General features: G+C 37.9%; 1 protein-coding gene across 1 annotated transcript in view; it reads left to right on the forward strand.

Moving 5' to 3' along the window:
- Positions 1-23,994, forward strand: part of cbfb (core-binding factor subunit beta) — a 53,647-nt gene extending 29,653 nt beyond the window's left edge. The window contains exons 4-7 of the mRNA XM_063004539.1: positions 11,569-11,685; positions 11,862-11,957; positions 12,794-12,841; positions 23,555-23,994. Of these exons, the coding sequence (XP_062860609.1) occupies positions 11,569-11,685; positions 11,862-11,957; positions 12,794-12,823 (243 nt within the window). The 3' untranslated portion in view covers positions 12,824-12,841; positions 23,555-23,994. The remainder of the gene's footprint in view (positions 1-11,568; positions 11,686-11,861; positions 11,958-12,793; positions 12,842-23,554) is intronic.
- The last annotated feature ends 837 nt before the right edge of the window (positions 23,995-24,831 follow it).

Here is a 24,831-nt window from a genome sequence, read left to right on the forward strand (position 1 = left end):
TCGCCTGAAATGAGATCTGCTAAGTTTCACTCAGATCTGGACATTAAACTCTGATCTACTCGGATGAACTGTGATCTTTTCAGCTACACTCAGATCTGCTAACTACTACTCACTCAGATAAAGTATCTTTGTCAGATCTTCTCAATTAGATTTAAGTTTGTTTAACTCAACTGAGATCTGCTTCTGTCTTCAGTCTCAACATCAGGGAATCAGAGAGCACTCAGTACTAGAGTACAGTTGCTAATTTAACTCTGATTTGTTTAGCTCAGAACTGCTCAACACTCACTGTCGCTAGACTCGGCACAGATTTGTTCAGATTCATTGAAGTTCACAGCTCAGCCCAGATCTGTGAGCCTATATCTTTTTAACAACATTTAGTTCACTAAACTTACACTAAAAATCTGAACCACAGACCTCAGACACTCAAGAGTTCAGACTGCTGTTTTCACCCTCATCCATTACGCATGTGTCAGTTGACTGTTTACATCATAATTTTCAGTGGCTCGGTGGGTAGCACTGTTGTCTCACAGCAAGAAGGTCTTGGGTTCTATCCCCAGGTGGAGCAGTCCGGGTCCTTTCTGTATGGAGTTTGCATGTTCTCCCTTTGTCTGTGTGGGTTTCCTCCAGGAGCTCCAGTTTCCTCCCACAGTCCAAACACATGCAAGTGAGGTGAACTGGAGATACAGAATTGTCCATGACTGTGTTTGACATTAAACTGATAAATCTTGTGTACGAGGAACAACCTTTTCTGTCATGAATGTAACCAAAGTGTGTAAAACATTTTGTTAAAATCCTGATAAAAAAATAATAAATATCAGGAAAAACTTTAATATCTAGACTAAATTTCTGTTTTTTGGTTTGAGTTCTGTTTAAGTTCTGATTACTGTTCTACATCACTTCTGTTTGCATGTATGTATGCAATTTAGCGAACACCACGGAGTTTAATGCAATCAACAAGGGTTAAAAGGGCCTTGTTTCGGAGAACAACACAGGTAACATGGTGGTGAGGCTTGAATCAGTGACCTTCTGATCAATAGTCCAGTACCTTAACCACTAATGCCTAGTTCACACTACACAATTTTTGCCCTGATTTTCGCTCGCCGACCAGTCGCCGCTAGATGTGGCAGCTCGGGAGCAACTCGGCGTTTGCTCGGCGATCTGAACCCAGCTCTCAGTCGCTATGTGTGAACTACTCAACAACTCGATCCGAGCAGCTTGCCGAGCACCCGGCGACTGAGGAGAGATATCTAGCATGTTGAATATCTGGATCAGTCGGTTGCGACTGGCAGTGAGTGTGGTGAGGGGGATAATATAGTTTCTATCAGAATACATTGGCACACACACAAGCTTTACAGTATTTGTGAATTTATCGTCCAAGCCAAACCATAATACCAACACCGCATTACAGAAAATATTTATTAACCTCCAACTCGCTACAGAACAAAACAATCCCTGCTGGTCGCGTTGCCAAATCCACTCGGATGTGGTATCATTAAACCCCTTGTTACTTCTCGCGTTTGTTTTTGTGACAAAACGTAGTTTGGGAGACCAGAGAAGCTCGTCTACAATTCCAGTTGGTGATGGATCGTGTAGTGTGTAACCCCCTATCGCCGATCAGTCGTGTAGTGTGAAAGTCACACCGACTTGAAAGACTCCTGATTACAAGAGATCCAGTTGTGTAGTGTGAACTGTACAGCAACCTGACGACTTGGAAAGTCGTGTAGTGTGAACTTGGCATAAGCCACCACTGCCATATTTGCTACTTTACATTGTCATTAAATAAAGCAGGAGGACTTCTCTAAGCTTGTCGGTTCATAGTTAATCTTCAATTATTGACAGTTGGCTATTGGTTTAAAGAAACTGGCAAAATCAGTTTCATTCTCAAATCAACTCAGCTCTCCTTGACTACACCCAGATCTACTCAACAGCCATATCTTCTCATCTTGCATTTACTTAGATCAACTGCACATTCACTTGACTTAAATATGTTTAACTCAAAAATTTTTGTATATACAGATCTGCTAAAATGTACCCAACTGACATCTGCTCAAATACTCCTAGATCTTCTCTTATTAACCCAGATAAGCTTAACTTTAGTCTAAATTAATTCAGATGCAGTTTAAGCTTAACTCGAAGCCTACACGCAATCTCAAAGCATTTCCATCCTTATACTATCCCATCCTTGTTAATGAATGCCACAAGTTGTGGTCCTCTACAAAAGCTTAAGTGTTCTACTTTCTTTCAATTATAATGATTTATGTTTAAACCTCTTTTCATTTTCTGAATCTGATAAATCATCAGCAGGGAAGCACACCAGATGCCGTCTGTTTGTACAAGTTTGGTTTGGACCGATTTGTGGTCCGTGAGTCCAGAATGGAAATGTTGTCTCTTTGCTGTTATTTCCGACATCTTTTTAGTAATTTTACTGGAGTCAGGGTGCTTTTGATTTTCTGGTAACAAAGCCTGTCCTCGGACCCCAGTCCCTCTGTCTCCCCGCTTAATCTCTGTTCTCTCATCAGTATAGTAAACACTCTCGCACTGTTGCTTTAGCTCTCCTTATTCTTGAGGTACTTGGCGTCCTCTGTTGGCTGCCCTGCCATAACAGTATAACCCATTTCGAATCATTTCCTGTATAGATGTTGCAGATGGGTCGTCTCGGGCCTGCACGCATGTGCACATGTGTGAACGCTCCATCTTCACACAGACATAACACCATTAAAGTAGGTTGCTTGGCTTCATCTAGAGCAAAACAATTTCAGTTCTGTGTTTGCTGTTTATGCTTTAGACAGCTGTAAATGTAAATGTACAGGATTGATAATTTGCTCATATACACAATTTAATTTCATGGGGGAGTGAGTGAAGTTGAATGGAGGGGTGTGTGAAAGATGGCGGTTGGTTCTGAAGAGGAAGTCTGTGGTTAGGCCATTTTTCTCCATGTAGCAATGTTTAAAACAGCCTGGCTGTCCCTACAGATGTGGAAGCCATTTCAGCGAGTGTGTGTGTGTCTGTGTGTGTGTGTCTCTGTGTGTGGGAGGCAGACTGAAGTTTGTGAAGCATGGGATTCAGGCCTGACTGAGAGCACGTAAAGAAGACTCCCCTTGCCCCAAAGCACGCTGAGAAGGTCTCAAGTTTGGGCTGCTTCTAAATGAAAGCCCTGTGCTCGCCAGGCTTGAAATAGCTCTATTAAAAATGCCAGAATGCAGGCCTGGCCGGGCATCTAACAGAAAAAGTCCACATCTGACACCACGTTGTAGCCTATGTTTATTTTATAATTACATTTTTATTTGTTTACATTAATAAAAATACTCTTTTCCGCTACAGCCATAAAAAGTAGCACGACTTCTTGCTTGACTGCTAGTGTATAGAGGATGTTGTCTGGGCTTCGCATGCATACACACACACACACACACACACACACACACAAAAGCTTCAGCTTGAGGAGGTGTTGTGTGTGTATCTCACTGCTCTGCTTTTAATTGGCTACATTAATTACTTCCACATGGCCTCTGGCAACTCCATCTGCCACCGATGTGTGTCCCTTCCAGCCCATTAAAGAAGTTCATAGTGGGAAAAAGGATCAGTCTTAGTGGAACACATCAACCTTACACTTCCTGTTTTCATGTCCGCTTCTCACAATCATACCCTTAATGGCATTCGGTTTGGATCCAAGATGATTATTTGGCTTGAGTTTTGTCAAGGAGTTTGATTTTAATATGGCTGTCTCAAAAGACATGAATGGCTGCTTTTAATATAGGCCCGACCAACCTGGAACTGGGAAAGTAGCGATAGAAAAAGTCTAGCAAATGTAAATGCAATACAGTTTGTAATCTAGTTGTACTTTCACTGTGGCTTATGCCTTTTTAAAAACATTTGGACTTTTCCTGCATCATAAAAGGAATTTAAATTTGCAAAATGACATTGTGGTAAATTAAGTCAGAGGTGCATACAAATGGTTGCACATGTAGCTTGTTTGCAATTTATTGCAGTTGCCAGCCTGTCTAAGTGGCCTGCCAGCAAGCAAGCTAAATTGACATCTCTGATTAGTAAAAGTCAGTTATTATAAGTCAGCCATTAAATTAGTTTTCCAATAAATGCTAATAATGCTTTAACCTAGTAAGGGTCCCGGTGGGTCTGAATTTCCCTGGAATCACTGGGTGCAATGCAGTAACACACCCTAGACAGGACACCAATTCATCATGGGGTAGCGGCCAAATGCCCCTTCCTCGAATATGTAGATGTTCTACCAGCTGATAGCACTGCTGGGGATTCAAATTCTTGGTTCCAGCAGTAGCGGGCTGGGACAATTTACGGCTGCTCCACCTGCATTCCCTAGAACTGAAAAATAATAGCTAATAATATTTTTTATAAATTAATACAAATAAAAGGTCATTTTATGAACGTGTTACCAGCAGCTAACAGTTAATATGAAAAATAAAGCAAAGTTAAAAACTTACCATCTTCAAAATGATTGTAAATTATATTGTTTTTTATGTAATCATTTATAGGATCTCAATCTTATTTAAAGTCTTATATAAAGTCTGTATTTTGGAAGTACTTGGTTGCCTTTTCAAAAGTGAGATGTGGGAGGAAACTATAATACACAAGAAAGCACTGTTATTTTACCGTATTTGTCCTAATTTGCGTTCTAACAGCTCTCTCAGATTTGACAAACAATTTTGAACATTTTTCAGTTCATTAAAATGTGTGATTTTATTTGTTTAATTAAGAATGAATCAGAAATGCTGAATAACAGCTTTCACAGCCTGCTGTCTGTCTTGTCATATTAAATAGGGAAACTAGAATGGTATTACTGTTGTGCATAATGGAACAGGCTGCCTGGACTGAACTAGTAAAATATATTTTACCCATCTGATGTATTATCTGACTATACAATGCTATGACTCAATTACCTTTAGTGTATTTAGCTAGGTTTTGTCTGTTTTGTGCTGCTTTCTTACTCCACACACACACACACACACACACACACACACACACACACACACACACACAGATGTTCATTCAGTCATGTCGGGTTAGAATTAAGCACTACATAAATCTTACCGTCACACTGCTAAAGCGGAAAACATGGATCTGTTATCTTTCTTTCTACGGTGGACGTAATGTAGATATATCACCACAGTAAAGTGTGCAAGAGGTTCTGCATATTTTTTTCAACTGTCAACACTGCATGACAGCACTGGACTGCTTTAGACCCCAGTAAAAGTATGCTTCCTCTAAAGCGCGCCTCAAAGAAACCTATCACTGAAGAAGGTCCCTAGCGTTCTTTTAATCAAATGTATTTACATTTACAGCATTTAGCAGACGCTTTTATTCAAAGCGACCTACAGTACTGTGACAGTATACTTTCTAAGCAGTTGAGAGTTAAGGGCCCAACAGTGACAACCTGGCTGTGAACTAGCAACCTTTTGTTTACAAGTCCAGTACCTTCACCACTAGGCTACAACTGCCCTGTATGGATTTTAACTGCTAGGTAATTGCTGTTATTCCTAGCTTTAAAAAGGTAAGGCCACCCCAATACCAAGACGGGAAGTAAGGAATCATTCATGCATCTGATGGCCTTTTGTCCATCCAGATGGTCAATCTCAAAATGCATACTACTGTACTATCTAGTCTTTCAGTACATTCACACTACTAAGTACTAATTTGATATACTGTTTAGTTCACAGCATGGTGGCTCAGTGGTAATCACTGTCATCTCACTGTTCTGGGTTCGATTTCCAGGTAGAGTGGTCCGGGTCCTTTCTGTGTGAAGTTTGCATATTCTCCCTGTGTCTGTGTGGATTTCCTCCTGGAGCTCCGGTTTCCTCTTACAGTCCAAAGACATGCAAGTGAGGTGAATTGAAGATACAAAATTGTCCATGACTGTGTTTGACATTAAAGACCTGATAAATGTTGTGTAACCAGTAACTACCGGTCATGTCATGAATGTAATCAAAGTGTGTAAAACCTGACATTAAAATCCTAATAAATGTTAGAAACAGGCAAATACTCCTGTAGGCTGGGATTTAAACTGGAAAGGTACACACACAGCAACAAAACTATGTATCCTTAACAGTTTGTGGACAAAAATAGAACAAAAAGTGGGAGGTAAATATGCAGGTTCATCAGTCAGCAGGCATGGCTGAACAAAATAAGAGCATGAAAGATAAAGAGAACAGAGAGTGAAGGAGGGCATTGTTTTGGCTTCCTAAATCAAAAACGAGGCAGAACCGAGTCCCTGTGTTTACTTCGAACCCCACTTCATATATTTTAGCGAATTCAAATGGGATGGCAAAGCCCCATTCTAAAGTCAGAAAGTTCTGTATTTACGTTTACTCAAAGCACAATAACCGCAGCATGGTATTCTCTCTCATTTTCTTTCTGTCATTCACTACTTTTGTTCTTTTGATCCACGAGCTTTGTATTGTTACTAGAAACCATGCAGGACAAGCCAGGACTCGTATCTCTCCAAAATTGTGTACTATATTACCCCAAAACACTACTGACAACACAGGCTTGTGTTGTTGAGAAAGAACTGGTGCCTGCCATGCTCATTTGTTTGTGCCATTTTTTATTTTATTTTATTCTAAGACTGTTTATTGGTGGGTAATGTCCTGATCCTTTTTTCAGACTCATTCTTCAGTATAGATTTGATTGACTAAATTTGAGGAAATATAATTTCAATGTCTTGGAATAGGTGTGTGTGACCTTTTTCAGACATTATCATACTTTCTTCCAACCTTGGTTCTCTTAGATTGAACTGTTACAAGTCTTTCCCCTACTGCTAACCCTAACCTTTAACAAAGGGTCACTATTTACTTATGTTGCCTAGCAACAAACACAGAGAAAGACTTTCACATTTGCTATTTTTTTAGTGAAAAATGTTGTATAATACCAGATTTTCTTAAAAATAGAACCCTGAGCCCATGACATTGTGGTTTCTGTTTTATTGTCACTTTAGCCTCTCTCTTAGGATGCTTATCTTTTTTTGGTCAAATCTAATGCTCTGCTAATTTAGCACTTAACGCCATGTATTTTGTTTAGTTTAGTTTAGTTTATTGTCATATGTTTCAAATACAAGTTTAAAGCAAAGGAAATATTTATATAGTTTTTTTTTTTATATAAGAAAAATTACACATTAGCCACACATGAACACATTACACGCAAAACATAGTCATAGACAAAAATATAGGCATCTTTCAGAAAATACTTTGGTATTAATTTGGTATTCCCGTGTTTATCTGTTCTGGTTGCACTGGAAAAAAAAAAAGATTTAAAAAAAATCTAGAAAGAAAAGGCAAGACTGATATTGTTTCACACAAGACTCTAGAAAAGGAGGCATAGTAGGAAATACACTTGCAACGAGTTCAGCAAAGAACTGTTTGAGAATGTACAAACCAAAATTGTGCAAAAGCACGGATGATCTCAGGGCTACAAGTCTCTCTCCAGAGAACTAAATGTTCCTGTGTCCACTGTGTGCAATGTCATGACAAAGTTTACAGCCCATGACACTGCAGCTGGCCTTCTTGGATGTGGAAGAGAAAAATTAATGGAAGATTCCATCAAAGGATTGTCATAATGACTGAAAAAGACTGAACCTCGATCAATTTCTAAACAAATTCAGACTACCCTGTTGTCACAAGGCACAACATTGTCAGCTCACACTATCCGTCATCATCCGAATAAAATGGGATGAGGACAAGAACGACATAAAAAGCCAGACTGAAGTTTGCCAGAACTTACCTGAAGAAGCCACAATCTTTCTGTGAACAGATGACACCAAAACAGAGCTTTTTGGCGAAACACGTCATTATAAGACCTTCAAAGAAAAGAACACAGCCCTTGTGGTCAAAGATCATTGAGGTTCACTGATGTTCTAGGACTGCTTTGCTGCTTCTGGCAATGGATGACATGACTGTGTGCATGGCATCATGAAATCTGAAGACTACCAAAGACTTTTGAAGCACAATGTAGGGCTTAGTGTTACAAAGCTGGGTTTCCATCAGAGGTCATGGCTCTTTAAACATGACAAAAAGCTAAAGCTTACTTCAGAAAGCAGGCAGATATGAATTAGGATAAAGCACTGAAGAGTTCTAAAGTGGCCAGCAATCTAGAGTCCAGATCTAAATCCCTTCGAACATCTGTGGAGAGATTTTAAAGAAGCAGTTGGCACCCTTCAGAGAGACCTCTCTCTGAGTTCTAGTAGAGAGGTATATACAACTCATCAATGGCTACAATGGGGGGAGGGGTGTAAGAATTCCTTTATATTGTATGAAACTATTTTAATATAAAAATTAGTGACAAGTGCTACTTAAAAGGTTACTTAAGTTATGGGCAACATACAATAAGAGGGTACATTTATTTTTACTGTCAGGTTTACCTAAGATTCTTGATTTATGTAAACTGCTTTATTTATTGTTAACCACTAATTAGCCTACTAGCAGGCATGCTATTAATTAGCTACTGAGCAGACTACAATAATTCAGAGTTGTCACATTTTTTATTCTGATGCAGTATCCCATCTCCATGTTCCCATTTGGATATGTTGTTGGCAAGTCTCCAATGAAAACTGTGTGTTTAAGCTGATTGAGTCATGAATGTTCTCTGTGGATGGAACCCAGGAGGATTTTTTGAAATGTGTTATTAATGGCTGAAACGGCTGTAGTGTTTGGTACAAGTAGCTGTTTGTGTTGGATGGTGGTTGAAGAAGAATCTAAAATTATAAAAAAAGTAAATGTAAGTTAATAACTGTATTCAGCATATTCTCTGTTGTATTGCCCTTTGTGCCGAACGCATGTGGTTTTCGTTTCAGCTGTTGAGAGTAGTACATTACAGCTCTGTATTTGAAGCTCATTTATTTGTATTTCATTAGGAATTTGTTATGAATGTGCCCTGTAGTGATATGCTAGTGTGTTATTTGTCTTGCGTATGTGTGGTTTTGTGTTCTTGAAAAAAGCTATGATTTAAATTTGGACTTTTGACGCCTTGATGGTATTACAGTAAACTAAACTGCTGCTGGGCTGCCAGCCTTTCTTTTACAAATGAGAGTGTATACTGTATTACTGTAGGGTAGCAATAACAAAAACTGGAAAAAAAACTTTGTGTATGAAACAAGAAGAGATGTATAAACAGAACAAACACCGATCAGCCATAACATTAAAACCACCTCCTTGTTTCTACACTCACTGTCTATTTTATCAGCTCCACTTACCATATAGAAGCACTTTGTAGTTCTACAATTACTGACAGTAGTCCATCTGTTTCTCTGCATGCTTTGTTAGCCCCCTTTCATGCTGTTCTTCAATGGTCAGGACTCTCCCAGGACCACTACAGAGCAGGTATTATTTGGGTGGTGAATCATTCTTAGCACTGCAGTGACATGGTGGTGGTGTGTTAGTGTGTGTTGTGCTGGTAAGAGTGGATCAGAAACAGCAGCGCTGCTGGAGTTTTTAAACACCTACATCTACAAGGTCCGCCACCTAAATAATACCTCTTCTGTGGTGGCCCTGTGAGGGTCCTGACCATTGAAGAACAGGGTGAAAGCAGGCTAAAAAACATGCAGAGAAACAGATGGACTACAGTCAGTAATTGTAGAACTACAAAGTGCTTCTATATGATAAGTGAAACTTACAAAATGGACAGTGAGTGTAGAAACAAGGAGGTGGTTTTAATGTTATGGCTGATCAGAGTATATTCAAAAGATAGCGGAGAGAGAAGACTAGATTTTAGATTTTAAATTTGATACCTGCAACAGACAATAAAAGTTGGACAGGGGCAAAATACAGTAAAAGTGAAAAGTTTTATTTAGGTTAGTCCACAATAAGCATGACTACTAATTTTAAGTTTTTGTCATCTGCATAGTTTTAACAGTCATTATAGGTATTTGTGTGTGTGTGTGTGTGTCAGCACACTTTTCCTCAGTGTCGCCATTGATGAATTTTAATTTGCTCATGTTTTGTTTTATTGAATTAGTTTTATTAAATTAATTGCTGTTTGTTCTTGTTATTTATTTATGTATTTATTTATGTTAATTAATTTCCATGCTGTTTTAGGCCTGTAGTTGCACAGTGTCCTTGGGTTTCCTGAAAGGCGCTTATAAATACAATTTTATTATTATTATTTGTGTGTGTGTGTGTGTGTGTCAGCACACTTTTTCTTAGTATTCCTTAGTATGTATCTACATGTATTCCACACCAGACCTTCTCTTACTCTCTCATGCTCTCTCCCGCTCTCATTATTTTTTCAGTTTTTCTCTCTCCTGCTCACACATGGATGTAATCATGTACCCAGTGTACAGTGGCCCCTATTAGAGTATAAATAAATTCAGTCTGGGCTTTGCTTGTGTCTGCTAAGAGAGCATTAGTATTGCCTTACCCACTGCTTCACTAGCCTCTATAAATAAATGCTTTCATCACAGGAAGTAAATGAGGAAACAGCTAGGGGCAAATGAAAAAAAATATCAGTAGAATATATACACATTGTACAGCATGCCTTCGTTTAGGCATGCAGACGCCTTAGCTTCATTATGCGTTATAAAAACGCACCACATGCTTTAAAATTCAAATAACCTGTTGTGCGACTGGGCATGACATATTGTGGCGTTTTCATTTGCAGGTATGGTCACAGACTAGTTGGTTTTGGCCGTTGGGTGCATGTTTTTTTTTTACACACCTGTTCACATTGATTGTATTTTCTAGTTATTATAAAGGAAGTAGTTTAATAATACCAATAATCTTAATTGGTGGATTTTTTGTTTGGTATGTTTTATGTATAACCTTATGTCTGTACCAAGATATCTTGTTCATACTGTATTTTTAAAGCTTTGCATTGATAATATACTCCTAAAATAACAGTACATTGTTTTAGCTTACTTTAAACATAATTAAAAAAATCCCTTTCTATATCATAGCTCACAAATATCACAAATCATCTTCTAATTCATTATTTATGTACTTACTAGTTATGTAGTAGTAGTGGTAGTGGTAGTAGGAGCAGCTGTAGCACAGTAAATATGAAGTTGGACATTTTGAAATACTTTTTCCATGCATTGAAGTAGTGAAATGCTTCAGTAAACTTTAGCTTAAAGACCAACTTTAGCTTAAAGACCACTTTCAACTGTTGTGCAAGACATTCAGATCTAAGCTTTTGATAAAATCCAAGGTGGTTCATGTCTCTTACAGTACAAATAATATAAGGGCAAAATAATGATTAAATAATGAAACATGACTTCTTAGTGCTGACCTCACATCTGATCCTATGTAATTAGTCCAGTTTAAAAGCGCAATGCACACATCTAAGCATCTGAATTATAATCTGTAAAATCGGTGTCTTCACTGGCCAATACAATATTACCAAAAATTTACAAACACACACACACAATATAAGCCCATTATATCGACTAGTCAACACTGCCTAAGTTTACTTACCGGCGAAAAAGCAAACTGTCATAAAAACCCCAAAATAAAAATCCAGGGCACATCTTGTCATAGATTACGCTTACAAGTTTTTGTGGTTTATATGTTATTTTCTAATCATCTTTTGTGTATTTGTTTGTGTGTGTGCACACAGGTTTACTTGAAGGCCCCAATGATCTTGAATGGAGTGTGTGTGATATGGAAAGGCTGGATCGACCTGCAGCGTCTAGATGGGATGGGCTGTTTGGAATATGATGAAGAAAGAGCACAGGTATCACAAAATGACTCGTGTGTTGTATTTAGAGGATTTGTTCTGTTTAGATTTCACAGTGTATATTGTGTAACTATGTGTTTAATGCTTTGTTTGTATTCACGTTGTCTGATATGTTTGTCTCCTCTGTGTGTGTGTGTGTGTGTGTGTGTGTGTGTGTGTGTGTGAATATGTAGCATGAGGATGCACTTGCTCAGGCAGCTTTTGAAGAGGCTCGCAGGAGGACTCGTGATTTCGAGGACAGGGATCGGTCACACCGTGAAGATCTAGAGGTGAGTGTGTGTGTAGAGCAAGTGTGAATGTGCGATCCAGGAGTTAAACTGGCAGGTTAGTGCATGCATCCAACAGCATATACTGTATATGTGCAATTGTGGTGGGACAAGAATGAACCAGTTAGTAGGTGTGTAGGAATATGTGTATTTGTTCTCTTTTTCTTGTTTGTGCAATTTCTTGCTCATATAATTTCAGCATTTTAATTACAGCCACTAACGTACTGTACGATGCTTAGGACTAATAGATATTGTCATACGCACTGTATGGTCAAAAGTATGTGCACACCTCTCCTAATTATTGAGTTAATCTACTGTATATCTATTGGTCACAGGAGTATAAAATCAGTTATATGCGTCCAGTTTAGGCCAGTTAAGACATGGCTTAACAAGTTTGTATGCCCTGGCATTACCCAAATTAAACATTTTACAGATGATTTCAAATATAATCGTTAGCCTTCTCATGTATGCGATCGTAAGGCCTTCCCACACAACATCAATGTCTGACCATACAAATGCTTCATTGACGAAATGAGCACTAAGTATCTTGTGGGAAGCCATGACTTTGGAATAGAATGCCCAGTAAGCGCTTGGTCAGGTGTCTGCATACTTTTGCTCATATAATGTACATACTAAATTATAACAAAGTTGTAACTAAACAGTTTGAAAATTCAGTAAAAAAAGAATGTATGATGCTTAGAATCTGTGTACGTGTGCAGTACATGTGCTTTACTTGTTGACCTGTGGCTCAGTGCATGAAGAATCTTTGCCTAGTACAGAATCATTCTAAAGTCATTCAAACTGCGCTTCTAAGCTGAAAACCAAATTGTGTTTTTTAGGACCCTGTGGCATCAAAAATCTGGGACTGATGGCATTCATGGACCAGGGTCTGTCTCTTCTGCTTCTCTCTATCCCTGTGTCATGCACTAAACCATGTCTGCGTCTGTAAGTGTGTATGTGTGTGCGTGTTGTGAGAGCGAGAGAAAAAGTGATTTGTGAATTAGACTTTTCGTAAGAGCATGTGCATGCTTTAGTGCAGCTTGATGTGTGTGTTCATGCTTAGTACTATGTGTGCTCTGTGTGTGTTTCAGTACTTTTAATGTGTGGTTGTAGATCATAGAGAAAAACCACTGTCATGAATCATACGCATTTTGTTTCCCTGATTATGCACTCAGGACCTGATTTGCCAAAGTACTAATTTTGTATGCAGTCTAATAGATCGCATGTGTAGTTAGTGGTGTGTTTGTGGGTAATTTACTGAGAATAATTGCCCAAATGACAACACATGCAAAGAAAATGAAAAATAGTATGCAAATTAGGGTATTGAATGTGCTAATTGTTCTCAATATACCATGAAGAGTTTGAATCTTAATAAAAGAGAATGGTCATGCAGTCAGCACATATGGGTGTGGGACAAACCCTCGATCCTTCCTGCCTTACACGAAAAGAAAATAATACCAACTATCTTCCTAACAATAATAACTAAATTTAATTCCATCTTATAAAAGATTGCATTTAATATTAGGGTATAGTGAGGCACAAATTATTTAAACAAGAATAACCGGCAATGTGGCACAGCAGGTAGTTTGGGGGGCCGACAGCTTCAGGGTAAGGACCTGGATTTGATCCTCGCCTTGCTTACTGTCTGTCAGGAGTTTGCCATGTTATTTCTGTCTGTATGGGTTTCCTTTAGGTACTCTGGTTTGCTTCAAGCTCACAAAAACTCCCAAAAAGGCAGTAGGTGGATTGTCAGCTCTTGATTAATTCATTGTGTTACTATCTAGGATAGGAAATATTCCCACCTAACATTTTAGCACCATACTTCTGTACAATGGATAATGAGAATAATGGGGTTACTAACGATGAATAATAAATATTAAAAATGTTATGCTAGCAAGTGATCAGGCTGCAAGCATGTGCGATAAATATTGTGTAATGTGTTTTTATTAACATGATGACATTAGACACTAGTAAATTTATGAACCCTATTGCTAAAGTGCTTTGTGGTTGGGATGTATTACAAACAAAAGCTCACCTGTAGAACAAAACTGCATTAAAATGTTGGCCTCTGACATTTCTGATGATGAGACAGAGACAGAGTAGTCAACTGTTGGCATGAGTCTCTATTCATACCTAGTAGTCTCCTGCTCGCCATAATAACTGAGGCCAGGCACTAAAAACACCAGATATTATTGAAATTATAGGTTTAATAAGATACATTTTTTACATCGTAATTCACACTGCATGAATTAAATGAATAATACAGTAATTTACAGACTTTTTTTTCTCTTTTTCTCCAATTTTTCACCCAATTTTCTCCCCTAACCTAATTGTACCCTGATTGCGTTACGCTTCACCTCTACCAATACAACCCTCCACTGACATTGCAACTGTCACACGCCCCCTCCGGCACGTGTGCAGTACCGACTGCCTCTTTTCACCTGCACGAGGCGAGATCATTTGTGGATCAGCCTTGTGCACAGAGAGCCACACTCTAATCAGCATTATTCCCCATTTCTGCGCAGGCGCCATCAGTCCGCCAGCAGAGGTCGTTATTGCACCAGTTATGAGAAACCCTGGTCTGGTTTGTCCCACCCCTATGAACAACAGTTGTTCATGTCGTCGCCAAGCCAGATGGCAGAGCTAAGATTTGATACGATGTATCAGAGATCCCAGCTTTTTAGCTGCAAGTGACCCCTGCTCTGGAGTTGTACTCATTTGCTATTTCATCACAAAAAATAAATAACTGACAGGTAAACGGACTGCCATGATCTACCTTTTCAGTGGTGCAATTAACTCAACCATGCCATTAACTTGACATCTGGTATGGCTTTGCTGCTAGAATTTTTCAACAGTGATTTAATGTCATTAGTACCACAAATTTAGTACCCCTTTAGAAAAAACCCACTCAGAGATGTCAGATTTCTGACCAAGGATTCCATTCTACTGCTGTAAAGCTGTGAGTTTAACTGTGGTTGAACAGCTCATGACCGTCCTCCTAGTGAACTTTCCACTAATATAAGCCTTTCCCTCCACCCCCTTTACCTCTTCCTAAATCAATTATGCTAAGGCCTCATGTTTCATGCATTTTTTACTGGAGATGAAAATCAAAATTCTTATTCATGGTGGTCAAAGCAATCCATATTCCCACACCCTATAATCATGCTTTAACAAATGCTTTTCCATCTCAGCAGCGGCACCAAGTCTATGAATCCTGAGGATTTGTTTGAGACCGTAGTTCTGGAATTTGTTTCTTTTCACTGGCCCCCTAACCCTTTCCCTCTGTCTCACTTTTCACTCTTTTTAACATTATGCTTTATTCTGGATAGAAATAAAACATAAGATGTCTAGCCAGGTCTTTGTGGCCATCCAGGCTCTTCTATATACAGTTCTTTAATGTTGCTGAAATTAGTGTAGTGTATTACTGATGCCTGTCTACACCAATATGATTATATTTGAAACATGTTTTCTAGACCAGAAAGTTTTCCGTCCAAACTGGTATTTGGTGTTTCTTGTGCCCACACTAAAATGCTGAGATAATAGGAAAATGCCTGACTGAGCATGTGCCAGCTGAGTCAGAGAGCCAAAACCGAATCAGAGGCTGTATGCTTTGTAGTAAATAGTATGTTACGGTAGTGATGACACCATTGATGGTGTACTTATTTACTGCCATGCATCTTTGGGAAGCCGCCAGACTTGCTTTTTTTGGACGTATTATGAGGTAGAGCTGCTATAAAAGGCAACAATTGACATTAACCACTGCCAGAATAAACACAGACTGGAAGTCAGAACGAATGTACAAGTACATTGTAGATCAGAAGTCATAGAATAGCGGCCCATTGTCTCGATCTAGACGCCACTGTATTTAACAGTGTTGTGAGAATGTCAGAGTTAATTCCCTTAATATACTACTCAGCCTGTCAGATGGATTACTTAACATACATGTGAAAGGAGATGCTGGCCATTATTAAGGATACACTGATGCTTAAATGAGTAATGAAATAACATATTTAAGAGTTAGGAAAGATGAAACAGAAAAATCAGTGTGACTTAATATGCCTATATGTTCTAAGACTGTGGCTGTGTGAAAGACAAAACAATTAAAAACACACCAATTTCAGGTTAAGGTAAAAGCATGGTAAAAGAAGCCTCCAATTAGTTATAACTGTATCATTACATTTACTCATGGTGGGGTAATTTAGAGATCGGGGGTTTGAATCTCAGAAGTGTTATCGGCCAGCCAGGTGTATACATAGACATGATTGGCTATGTCTGAGATGTCCATTGGGAGTAGCACTTGCCAGTGTGCTTTCACTGCCAGTCCCAAACCTAGATAAAAATAAGTAGGGTTGCGTCAGAAAGGGCATCTGGTGAAAAAACTGTGCAAATTCATGTATACAGACCAGAATAATCAGCTGTTGTGGCAGTAACAGCAGCTGAGTTCCCAGGAAGAGATAAAACTGTGCTGGCTTTACATGCCAGCAGAAACCAGATCAACATCATGGTTTCGAAAGAAAAGATTGCCAACAGAGGAGCTGGCAAATCTGAGAGGAAGAATCTGTGATAAATAGAAACACTTCCACCTGGAACGAATTAACACTCAACAAGGCGCAGGTGGCCATAAGTTATAAGAAACCAACACATCAATCATCTGCGCCTTTATGTCCCATCTGCCAGCCATATTTGGCAAGGTACGAGTCCTCAGTTGAGCCCCTAGCTGAACTCCATGGCAGGTGGGCTAGTTAAAGAATGTTCTAATATGTATATTTTCAATCGACAGATTGAATGTAAAAAGAAAAGGACAATCATTGGACAACGTTTTAGCAAATCTCTAGTTTTCTGTAAACGGTTTCTGCTGAATCAGTTTGTTCAGAAAGGCAGCAGTGATACTATACTATACTCTACCATACTATACTATACTATAGTACACCGTACTATACTATACTATACTACACCATACCATACTAGACTATACTATACTATTGTACACCATACTATACTATACTACACCATACTAGACTATACTCTACAATACCATACTACACCACATGCCATACCATACTATACTTTACTATACTATTGTATACCATACTATACTATATCATACTATACTGTACTGTACTATAGTACATCATACTATACCATACCATACTCTAGTATACCATACTATATTATACCGTACTATACTATTGTATACCATACTATACTGTACTATACTATATCATGCTATACTATACTATACTATTGTATACATTACTATACCATACTATACTATACACTAGCACTATACACACAGTGGTAGCCTAGTGGGTAGAGCTCTGGGCTGCCAATTAAAAGGTTGAGAGTTAGACTCCTAAGCAAGGCCCTTAACCCTCTCTGCTCTAGGGGCGCCGTACAATGGCTGACCCTGCGCTCTGATCCCCAAAACGATAACGAGCTTTCAAAACGAGCTGGGATATGTAAAAAAAAGAATTTCATTGTACTGTACACCAGTATATGTATATATAAGAAATAAGGGCATTCTTCTTCTATACTATCATATACTATACTGTACTATATTGTACTATACTATACTCTAGCATGCAATACTATACTGTACTAAAGTAACCCAGATTTATTTTACTCTCTTATTAACAACATGCTTTTTAAATGTGTTTTGCTAAAAACGTTTGCCAGCAGATCTTGGGAATCTCTAAGCTTAGGTGTGTGGTTAACGGCAGTTAGCTCCCTCCTTTAATTCACCCACTGGATTACAACGAATCACAGCTTGTAAAGAGGCAGTGGCTCACTTCACCTTTTGAGGCAAGACACGTTCTAAATATTTCTTCTTTATCACACACCAACCTACAGATTGTTGGAAATATATTTGGTGGTCAAATATGGTGGTTTCATTGAAAGCCAAATTATGCATTTGTTGTGTAACATATTTAAAAGCACAGGATGTGAGATAATGTTTGCTGCTCACATTTCTGTATCTAAAAATATCTGTAATGTTTTCATCCCTTTACTTTGTGTTTTGAGTGAGTGATCCCACCACAGAGCTGTGTGCACGGGATGGGGTAAAAGAAAAAGGGGGGTTATAAGGCTTTAATAGCTTTACCTCTGATGGATGGAGAATAGATGATTCATTTTTCATCCAACTTTTGGCCTTTACTGCAGGTGGGATTAGAGCATGACTGATGCTCAGGCCCAGAAAGTATTAATATATCATTAGTATTGATCATCTTCATTACGAGTGCTGTCTTGCCTGGCCTAATCTAAGCTCTATTGACTTGCGGTACAGGCAAACACTCCAGCTTGGCTCCACATGATCGATAGCGCTTTGCTTTTGTACAGACACACAAATCCACACATATACACAGACACATGTAGAAATCCTGAGCTTAGCTTTAATGTCTTTATAGTCTACCTCACTCCTAAATAGTTTGTTTTATCCCTCTTGTAGATAAAACAGGTTATTCACAAAATTTTGGAGTGTGTCTGTGGGAATTTCTGCCCACTAGTTGAAGAGCATTTGGATGGTTGGACAAGCTGGCAATCATGTTCCAATTTACCCCAAATCTGTTAAGTGGGATTTAGGTCATGGCTTTGTGCAGGTCAGTGGAATTCCACACTAAACACATTAACCATGTCTTCATTTGTGCACAGAAGCCATCAAGGTCATGCTTAAACAGGAAAGGGTCTTATGAGGAATGTTGCTATAAAGTTGGTAGCATGTAATTGAACCTAGAAATGTTTTACATCTATTAGCAATGTGAGTGGCAAAACTAACCACTGACATTGACTAATAACAATAATAATAATAAGCAAGTTAAATGGTTGCTGTGTTATTTTACGAAGTTGCTGTAGTGTTTCTAGGTGGTTGCTGTGGTGATCCAGGTGGTTGCTAGGATGTTGCTGGCTGGTTGTGTGGGTGTTGCCAGGTGGTTGCTGTGGTGTCCATATGGTTGCTGGGGGGTTGCTGGGCATTTGCTTTATTATTCAGTATAGTTGCTATGTTGTATAGTAAGTAATGTTTATGGTATTCTAGGTTTTTGTTACGGTTTTTCCGAATAGATGCAAAAGGTTACTATGGTCTTTCAGAGGGTTGTGGTGTTGTAATGTGGTTGCAGTGATGTTCTGGGTGGTTGTTATATGTCCTTGGTAGGTGTAGGTACATTGCAAGATGATTGCTATGTTATCTAGATTTTGCTACAATGCTAAAGGCTTGTTGTTATGTGTAGTGCTAGGATGTTGCCAGATGTTGATATTGAATTCCAGGCTGCTGCTTGTTTGCTAATAGATTGCTGTGATATCCCAGGTGATTGATATGTTGTTGCTATGGTATCCCAGATTGTCTTAAGGCTGATAGGTGGTTGCTGTATTGTTTTAGGTGATTGCTAGGGTGTTTCCAGGCTTATGCTATGTTGTCCCAGGTGGTTAGTAGGTTGTTGCTATGGTATTCTTGGTTAGTAAGCTGTTGATAGTTGTTTATTATGCTACCCTAGTGTATTAGCACAAGCACACCAACCTGGTATGTACATTAATTAATTATTTTATTAACTACACCTACCATACAGATGAACTTTTTGTGTTTACAATTACTGAGTGTAGCCCATCTGTAGTTTTCTGCACTCCAAACCACATTGTATTATTATTCTATAATCAAATTTTATTCTATTGTATTATACAATATTATATTTGACTGTATTATACTATATTATATTAAATTATATAAAATTGTATTCCATTATATTAGATTATGCAATTATATTTTTTATTCCTTTATTTTGTGAACTGTTTTGTTCTGGTCAAGCTTTTGGTGGGTCCAGTTACATCAGACACTGGGCACCAAAACACTGGGCACAAAGCAGAAAAACCCTGGACAGGGTGCCAAACCATTGTAGGGCCTGAACGACCAACCCCAACCCCAACCCACACACACACACCCACACTCACCCAGACATAGCAAGTCTTGTCTGTGTAGATGCTCAGCCAATAGCACAGCTGAGATTCGGGTTCGAATCTAGTGTAATATGGGCTAAAAACACACAACATTATATCACACTGTATTATATTATACTGTAATATTGTATTATATAGAAATATATACTATTATATACTATTTTTATTATATTATGGCACTAAATATTACTCAAAGGAATGCAATTGCCTTTATGAAGCTTTTGCTTGTGCTGGTCCTACTGGTGTGAATCTCTAAGTTTAAATTGGCAGTTCCAGTTCAAATCAGAATATTTTACAGATAATATAGTGAATGACTGACACGGACATGCCAAGGCTCATTTATTTAATACAAACTGACTGATTTAAGATTTATAACCACTTATTCAAGGCAAAAGTGTGATAATAAGTAGGCTACATGCCTAAAAGTCCTACAGAACCATCTGTATATTATGGTATACAGTTTTAATCTTGGTCTTTACCAAGTTTTGATTTAGACAGTAAACAATACAGCAGAGTACTTTGTAGAGTTTTGATGTATTGTATATGTTTATTATACGGTTAAAAGATGACCTAATTTTTCTAGACACAAATGATCAGTCTACGAAAATGACAGGGTATACAGTTTCAAGTGAGTAACTTTTGGTCCTGTGTTTACAGCACATAAAGACGCTAATTTGTATTTATCCATTTAGAGAGTTCATGGATCTTTGAAGTACAAACTCTTGTTTTGCTTTCAAACCACACTTGTAATGTGAGTAATAGGCAATGGAAAAAGGCATGATGGGAAACTTGAAGAACTGTTGATTCATTCTTATATACTAGTATAATTGTATCAGAGAAAAACTTCAGCAGGCTATCCTATTGATACATCTTGATTAAAGACAAAGGTTAAAAAAAATAATACACATAGAGGTCAAAGAATAACAATGGTAAGATCAGCTCCAGGCTTAGAAACTGCTGTAACAGTTGGTCAGGTGGACGATGAGCTCACGCAATGTCACAGCCGACTGTAAGCACGTCTGCCTTCCTGTCTGCTGCTTTTTCTTGCCGTCTGCCTGGCCGTCTGCGCTAACATACCCAGACGTCTACGTTTAGGCACATGCTAGTAAACATACGTATCTGTGACATGGGGCAGCAGTCATCTTATTTTTAAAGCTAGTGATTTAAAGACTAATAACTGACCAAAATAAACACCTCAGTTTTTAGAGTCTGAACAAGAGCTGCTCTCTGCTGACATCTATTGTACTATTGTACAGTGGATTCAGAAAGTATTTAGATCCCTTAAGATTTTGCACAATTTTTAGTGTTACCCATTAATCTACACCTTTAATGCATAATGATAAATTAAAAACATGTTTTTAGAGTTTTTATTATAATTAATTAAAGATACTGAAAGAAACTGAAGTTGCTCATGGACACTGGCTAAAAATGAGGATCAAACCCAGGATTTCGAGAACCATGTTACCCATTCTGCCAGTTGTATCAATATGCTGCTTTAAAAAAATTTATAGACTTATTAAAAATGTGTAACTGGAAAGGATAAATATGAAAAAACATGAATTTAACGTTGAACATCAGTTAAAAACCAAGTGCAATTTTAAACAGATTGAAATATTTTTCCAGTGTAGATTCAACATAAAAAAAAATCTTGAATGTTTTGTACAAGTTGTGTTCTACACGGCTGGGTACTTAAAGCTTTAAACATTAAGCATGTTATGTTTCCCTGCAATACTGATTTATATTATTTTGATGCTATGTCTATAAATTGACATATAACACCACTGTAGCCTATTACTTATTAAAGACAGCAGCTAGAAACCAATACAGAAAAACAAGGAGAAACAATAGAACGAATCTTATGCATTCCTGTCATACATAATTCACAAAGACATAGTTTAGACTGTAAGGTCAATGCATCCCCCCAGTGGTCAAAAAGTACATACGTTTAATACATATTGGTTAAAATTAAAAGTGCCTTGATCCAATATTTCACATTCAATTTAAAACTCTTGGTATCGACTAATACTGATTTGATATTGACATTTTTGCCAAAATCATATTAGGTCCAAGTAAAATGTTAAGGACAAGACTTGTGTTCATCTATGGACTTACAGCGTAGGAAATGTTAGTGTACTGAGATATCTAAATGGATCTAAAATTGTTGAATATGTGCATTATGTTGATACAAATTGGTAGATTGCAATCCGACATGTAGTCATTTTCGAATGTTACATGTCAGTATCACAAGAATCACCTAATGGTTTTCCCAAACTCAGATACTAATGAATTCTAAAAAATACACCCCATTTATTTTATGAAATCTATCTATCCTTATAATATCTATTACACTTGTCAGGATAGTGTGCTGGCTGTACAATTATTCATACACTTTCTTAGCTATGTAGCATAGATGTGTGCTGTTCTATTTTCTGCCACCCCCACATTTCTGGCAAAAGAGCACTATTAAAATTGCTATGAACAGTTCATGCATGCAGTTGTTTAAAGTGATATATAAACCAGCTGAGTGCTTTATTACGTACACCAGTCTAGGATGTACATGAGTTATTTTAAAAGCATCACCTTCCATACAGAAGAATAGTTTATGTACAATTACTGACCGTAACACATCTATTGCTTTGTACACTTTGTCACCCCCTTATACCTTATTTATCAGCTGAAAGACACACACTGATCAAATGATATTTTGGTGTATCATTCTCATCATCAAAACTAATATAGTAATAACATGGTAGTGTGTTTTTCTGGTGTAAGTGTATCAGGTGCAGCAGTGTTGTTGGGATTTGCATATACTGACTGTTGAAACGTACTGGCCTCTTTATTAGAAACACAGACCGTGTTAGCACTGGTTGTAGGTGTACAATTTGTCAGTGTGTACTTTCTGATCACAGAATGCTGCTGGGTTTATTGGTTTGTTTGGACCATTATTCTCCTCCCAGCATTCACATTGAAGTGTTAAAATCTAAACAAAACTACTGCACCTGATACACAAGTACAACACACTCTACCATGTTAATACCATGTTGGTGTCATTGCAGTGCTGATCATTTATTTGGGTCCACCGCCCAAATAAATTTTGATCAGTCAGGGTCCTGTGAGGGTCCCTTTTAATTGATAAGTGGGGTACAACAGATGGGCTAGAGTCTGTAACTGTGTGGCCACAAAGTTTATCTGTATGGTAGATCTGGATTAATCAACCAGACAGAATCAGACAGACCTCTGGTATTGCTCCTTCTACTGTCCCCTGTATGCTTATATACCTGTACATGCATATACACATTCACTACTTATCTAATCCTTTTGTATTTTCTTTTCTTGGAGCTGTTGTCTTTAATAATTATGTGTGATGCTATGGACCCAAACTGTGCTGGATGAAAATGCCCCAATAAACATTTGTGTATGCTTTGCACTTGTGATCATTGAAAAGGTGAAGGTTTTATATATGCTTAATTCTAATGTGTACACTTGTGGATAAACATGGATAAATGGCTCTATGTACTGAAGTAAACTGTACTTTGCAGATGATATAAAGTCTGCATTTTCTTACTCTCTAGATACGGATCTATAGGCAAGAACTTAATATAAAATAAAATAAATCATACCTTTGCTGACTGTAATCTTTGTGTGTGTCATTACAGCCCAGGCGACAGCAGGACCCCAGCCCTGGCTCCAACATGGGCAACACTGACGATCACAAGATGCGCTAACGGCAATCAACAATCCTGTGGGCAGGGAAGGGTCACACAATCTCAATCACCACAGCACCTCAAACCACCATCAGCTTGAAAATTACACAAGAGACCAAAGTTCACGATGTCTGACACTGGGAGGGTTTTTAAAGTGCTTCCTCATTAAATCGTGCTGTAAGGGTGAATATTGGTTTGGGTTGATGTTAACCGGATATGGGGATATGTTGTGTTTAATTCACCCTCCCTTGTTCTTGGGGTTTTGCACTATGTGATACTTTTAAATAGTTCCCATGTTGCCTTCTGGTATATAAAGTGTTCCTACCTGCCTTTTCTTTTGCCCTCCCCTCATGCAAGCTATATCTTATGATTTTTTGGCACTATCATAATGAAACGGCATTTTTATTATTTTATTTTTGTGTGAAAGTCAAGATGTTTACTTTTTTGTATTTTTTTTATTTTCTATATATAACTTGTGTCGTCAAGCTTTTGTAGAAGAATCCATTAAATGTTGCTTGTAAACTTTGTGCTCTAGGTTTTAAAAATAATAACAAAAGAAGCTGCACAACTTGTTGAAGATGAAGGCTTATCATAGTCATCATCCTACAGGCTCTCAGCAACTTCTACTCTTTTTTTGTTAGTGCATGTCAAAACACAGTTTGAAAGGAAACCCAGCAGCTGAAAGCACATATCGAAAGCACCTATATTGACTTCCACATTATGAGGCAAGAACTTTCATGCTTTTTTTTTTTTGTCACGTTTTTATTTTTATACCAGGGTCTTTTTTCTCCACTTAGGCAGAAAATGTAGGCCAGCTTTCCCCTGTGTGGTGCTGCAAAGTTGAACCAGTCTAGATGAAATGATCAAAATATAGACAGCATTACCCTTTTAAATTTAATTGCGGTATAACAAAAAAGTTTTGAACCAGCTATGTAGTGAACATTTGATTTGCTCTGTCTATTACGGTCAGCATTTTGTTGTCTAAATCTTTGGTTTCTTTGATTTTTGGAGCACTTGACCTATTACATTAGGCAAAAAAAGCCAAAAAAAAATAGATAAAAAAAGATACAAAACAAAAAACAGGGTAAAGGGTTTACTCAAGGAAAAGTAGGATACAGTTTGTTGTCTTTAGAAATTCAAAAGGACATTAGTTAAATGAGCTGAACAATACTCAAAGATACAACAAGAACAATACGCCAAAGAAAATTATAATTATACATATTTTTGAT

The sequence above is a fragment of the Trichomycterus rosablanca genome, chromosome 11, assembly GCF_030014385.1.
Source record: "Trichomycterus rosablanca isolate fTriRos1 chromosome 11, fTriRos1.hap1, whole genome shotgun sequence".
Lineage (NCBI taxonomy): Eukaryota > Metazoa > Chordata > Actinopteri > Siluriformes > Trichomycteridae > Trichomycterus > Trichomycterus rosablanca.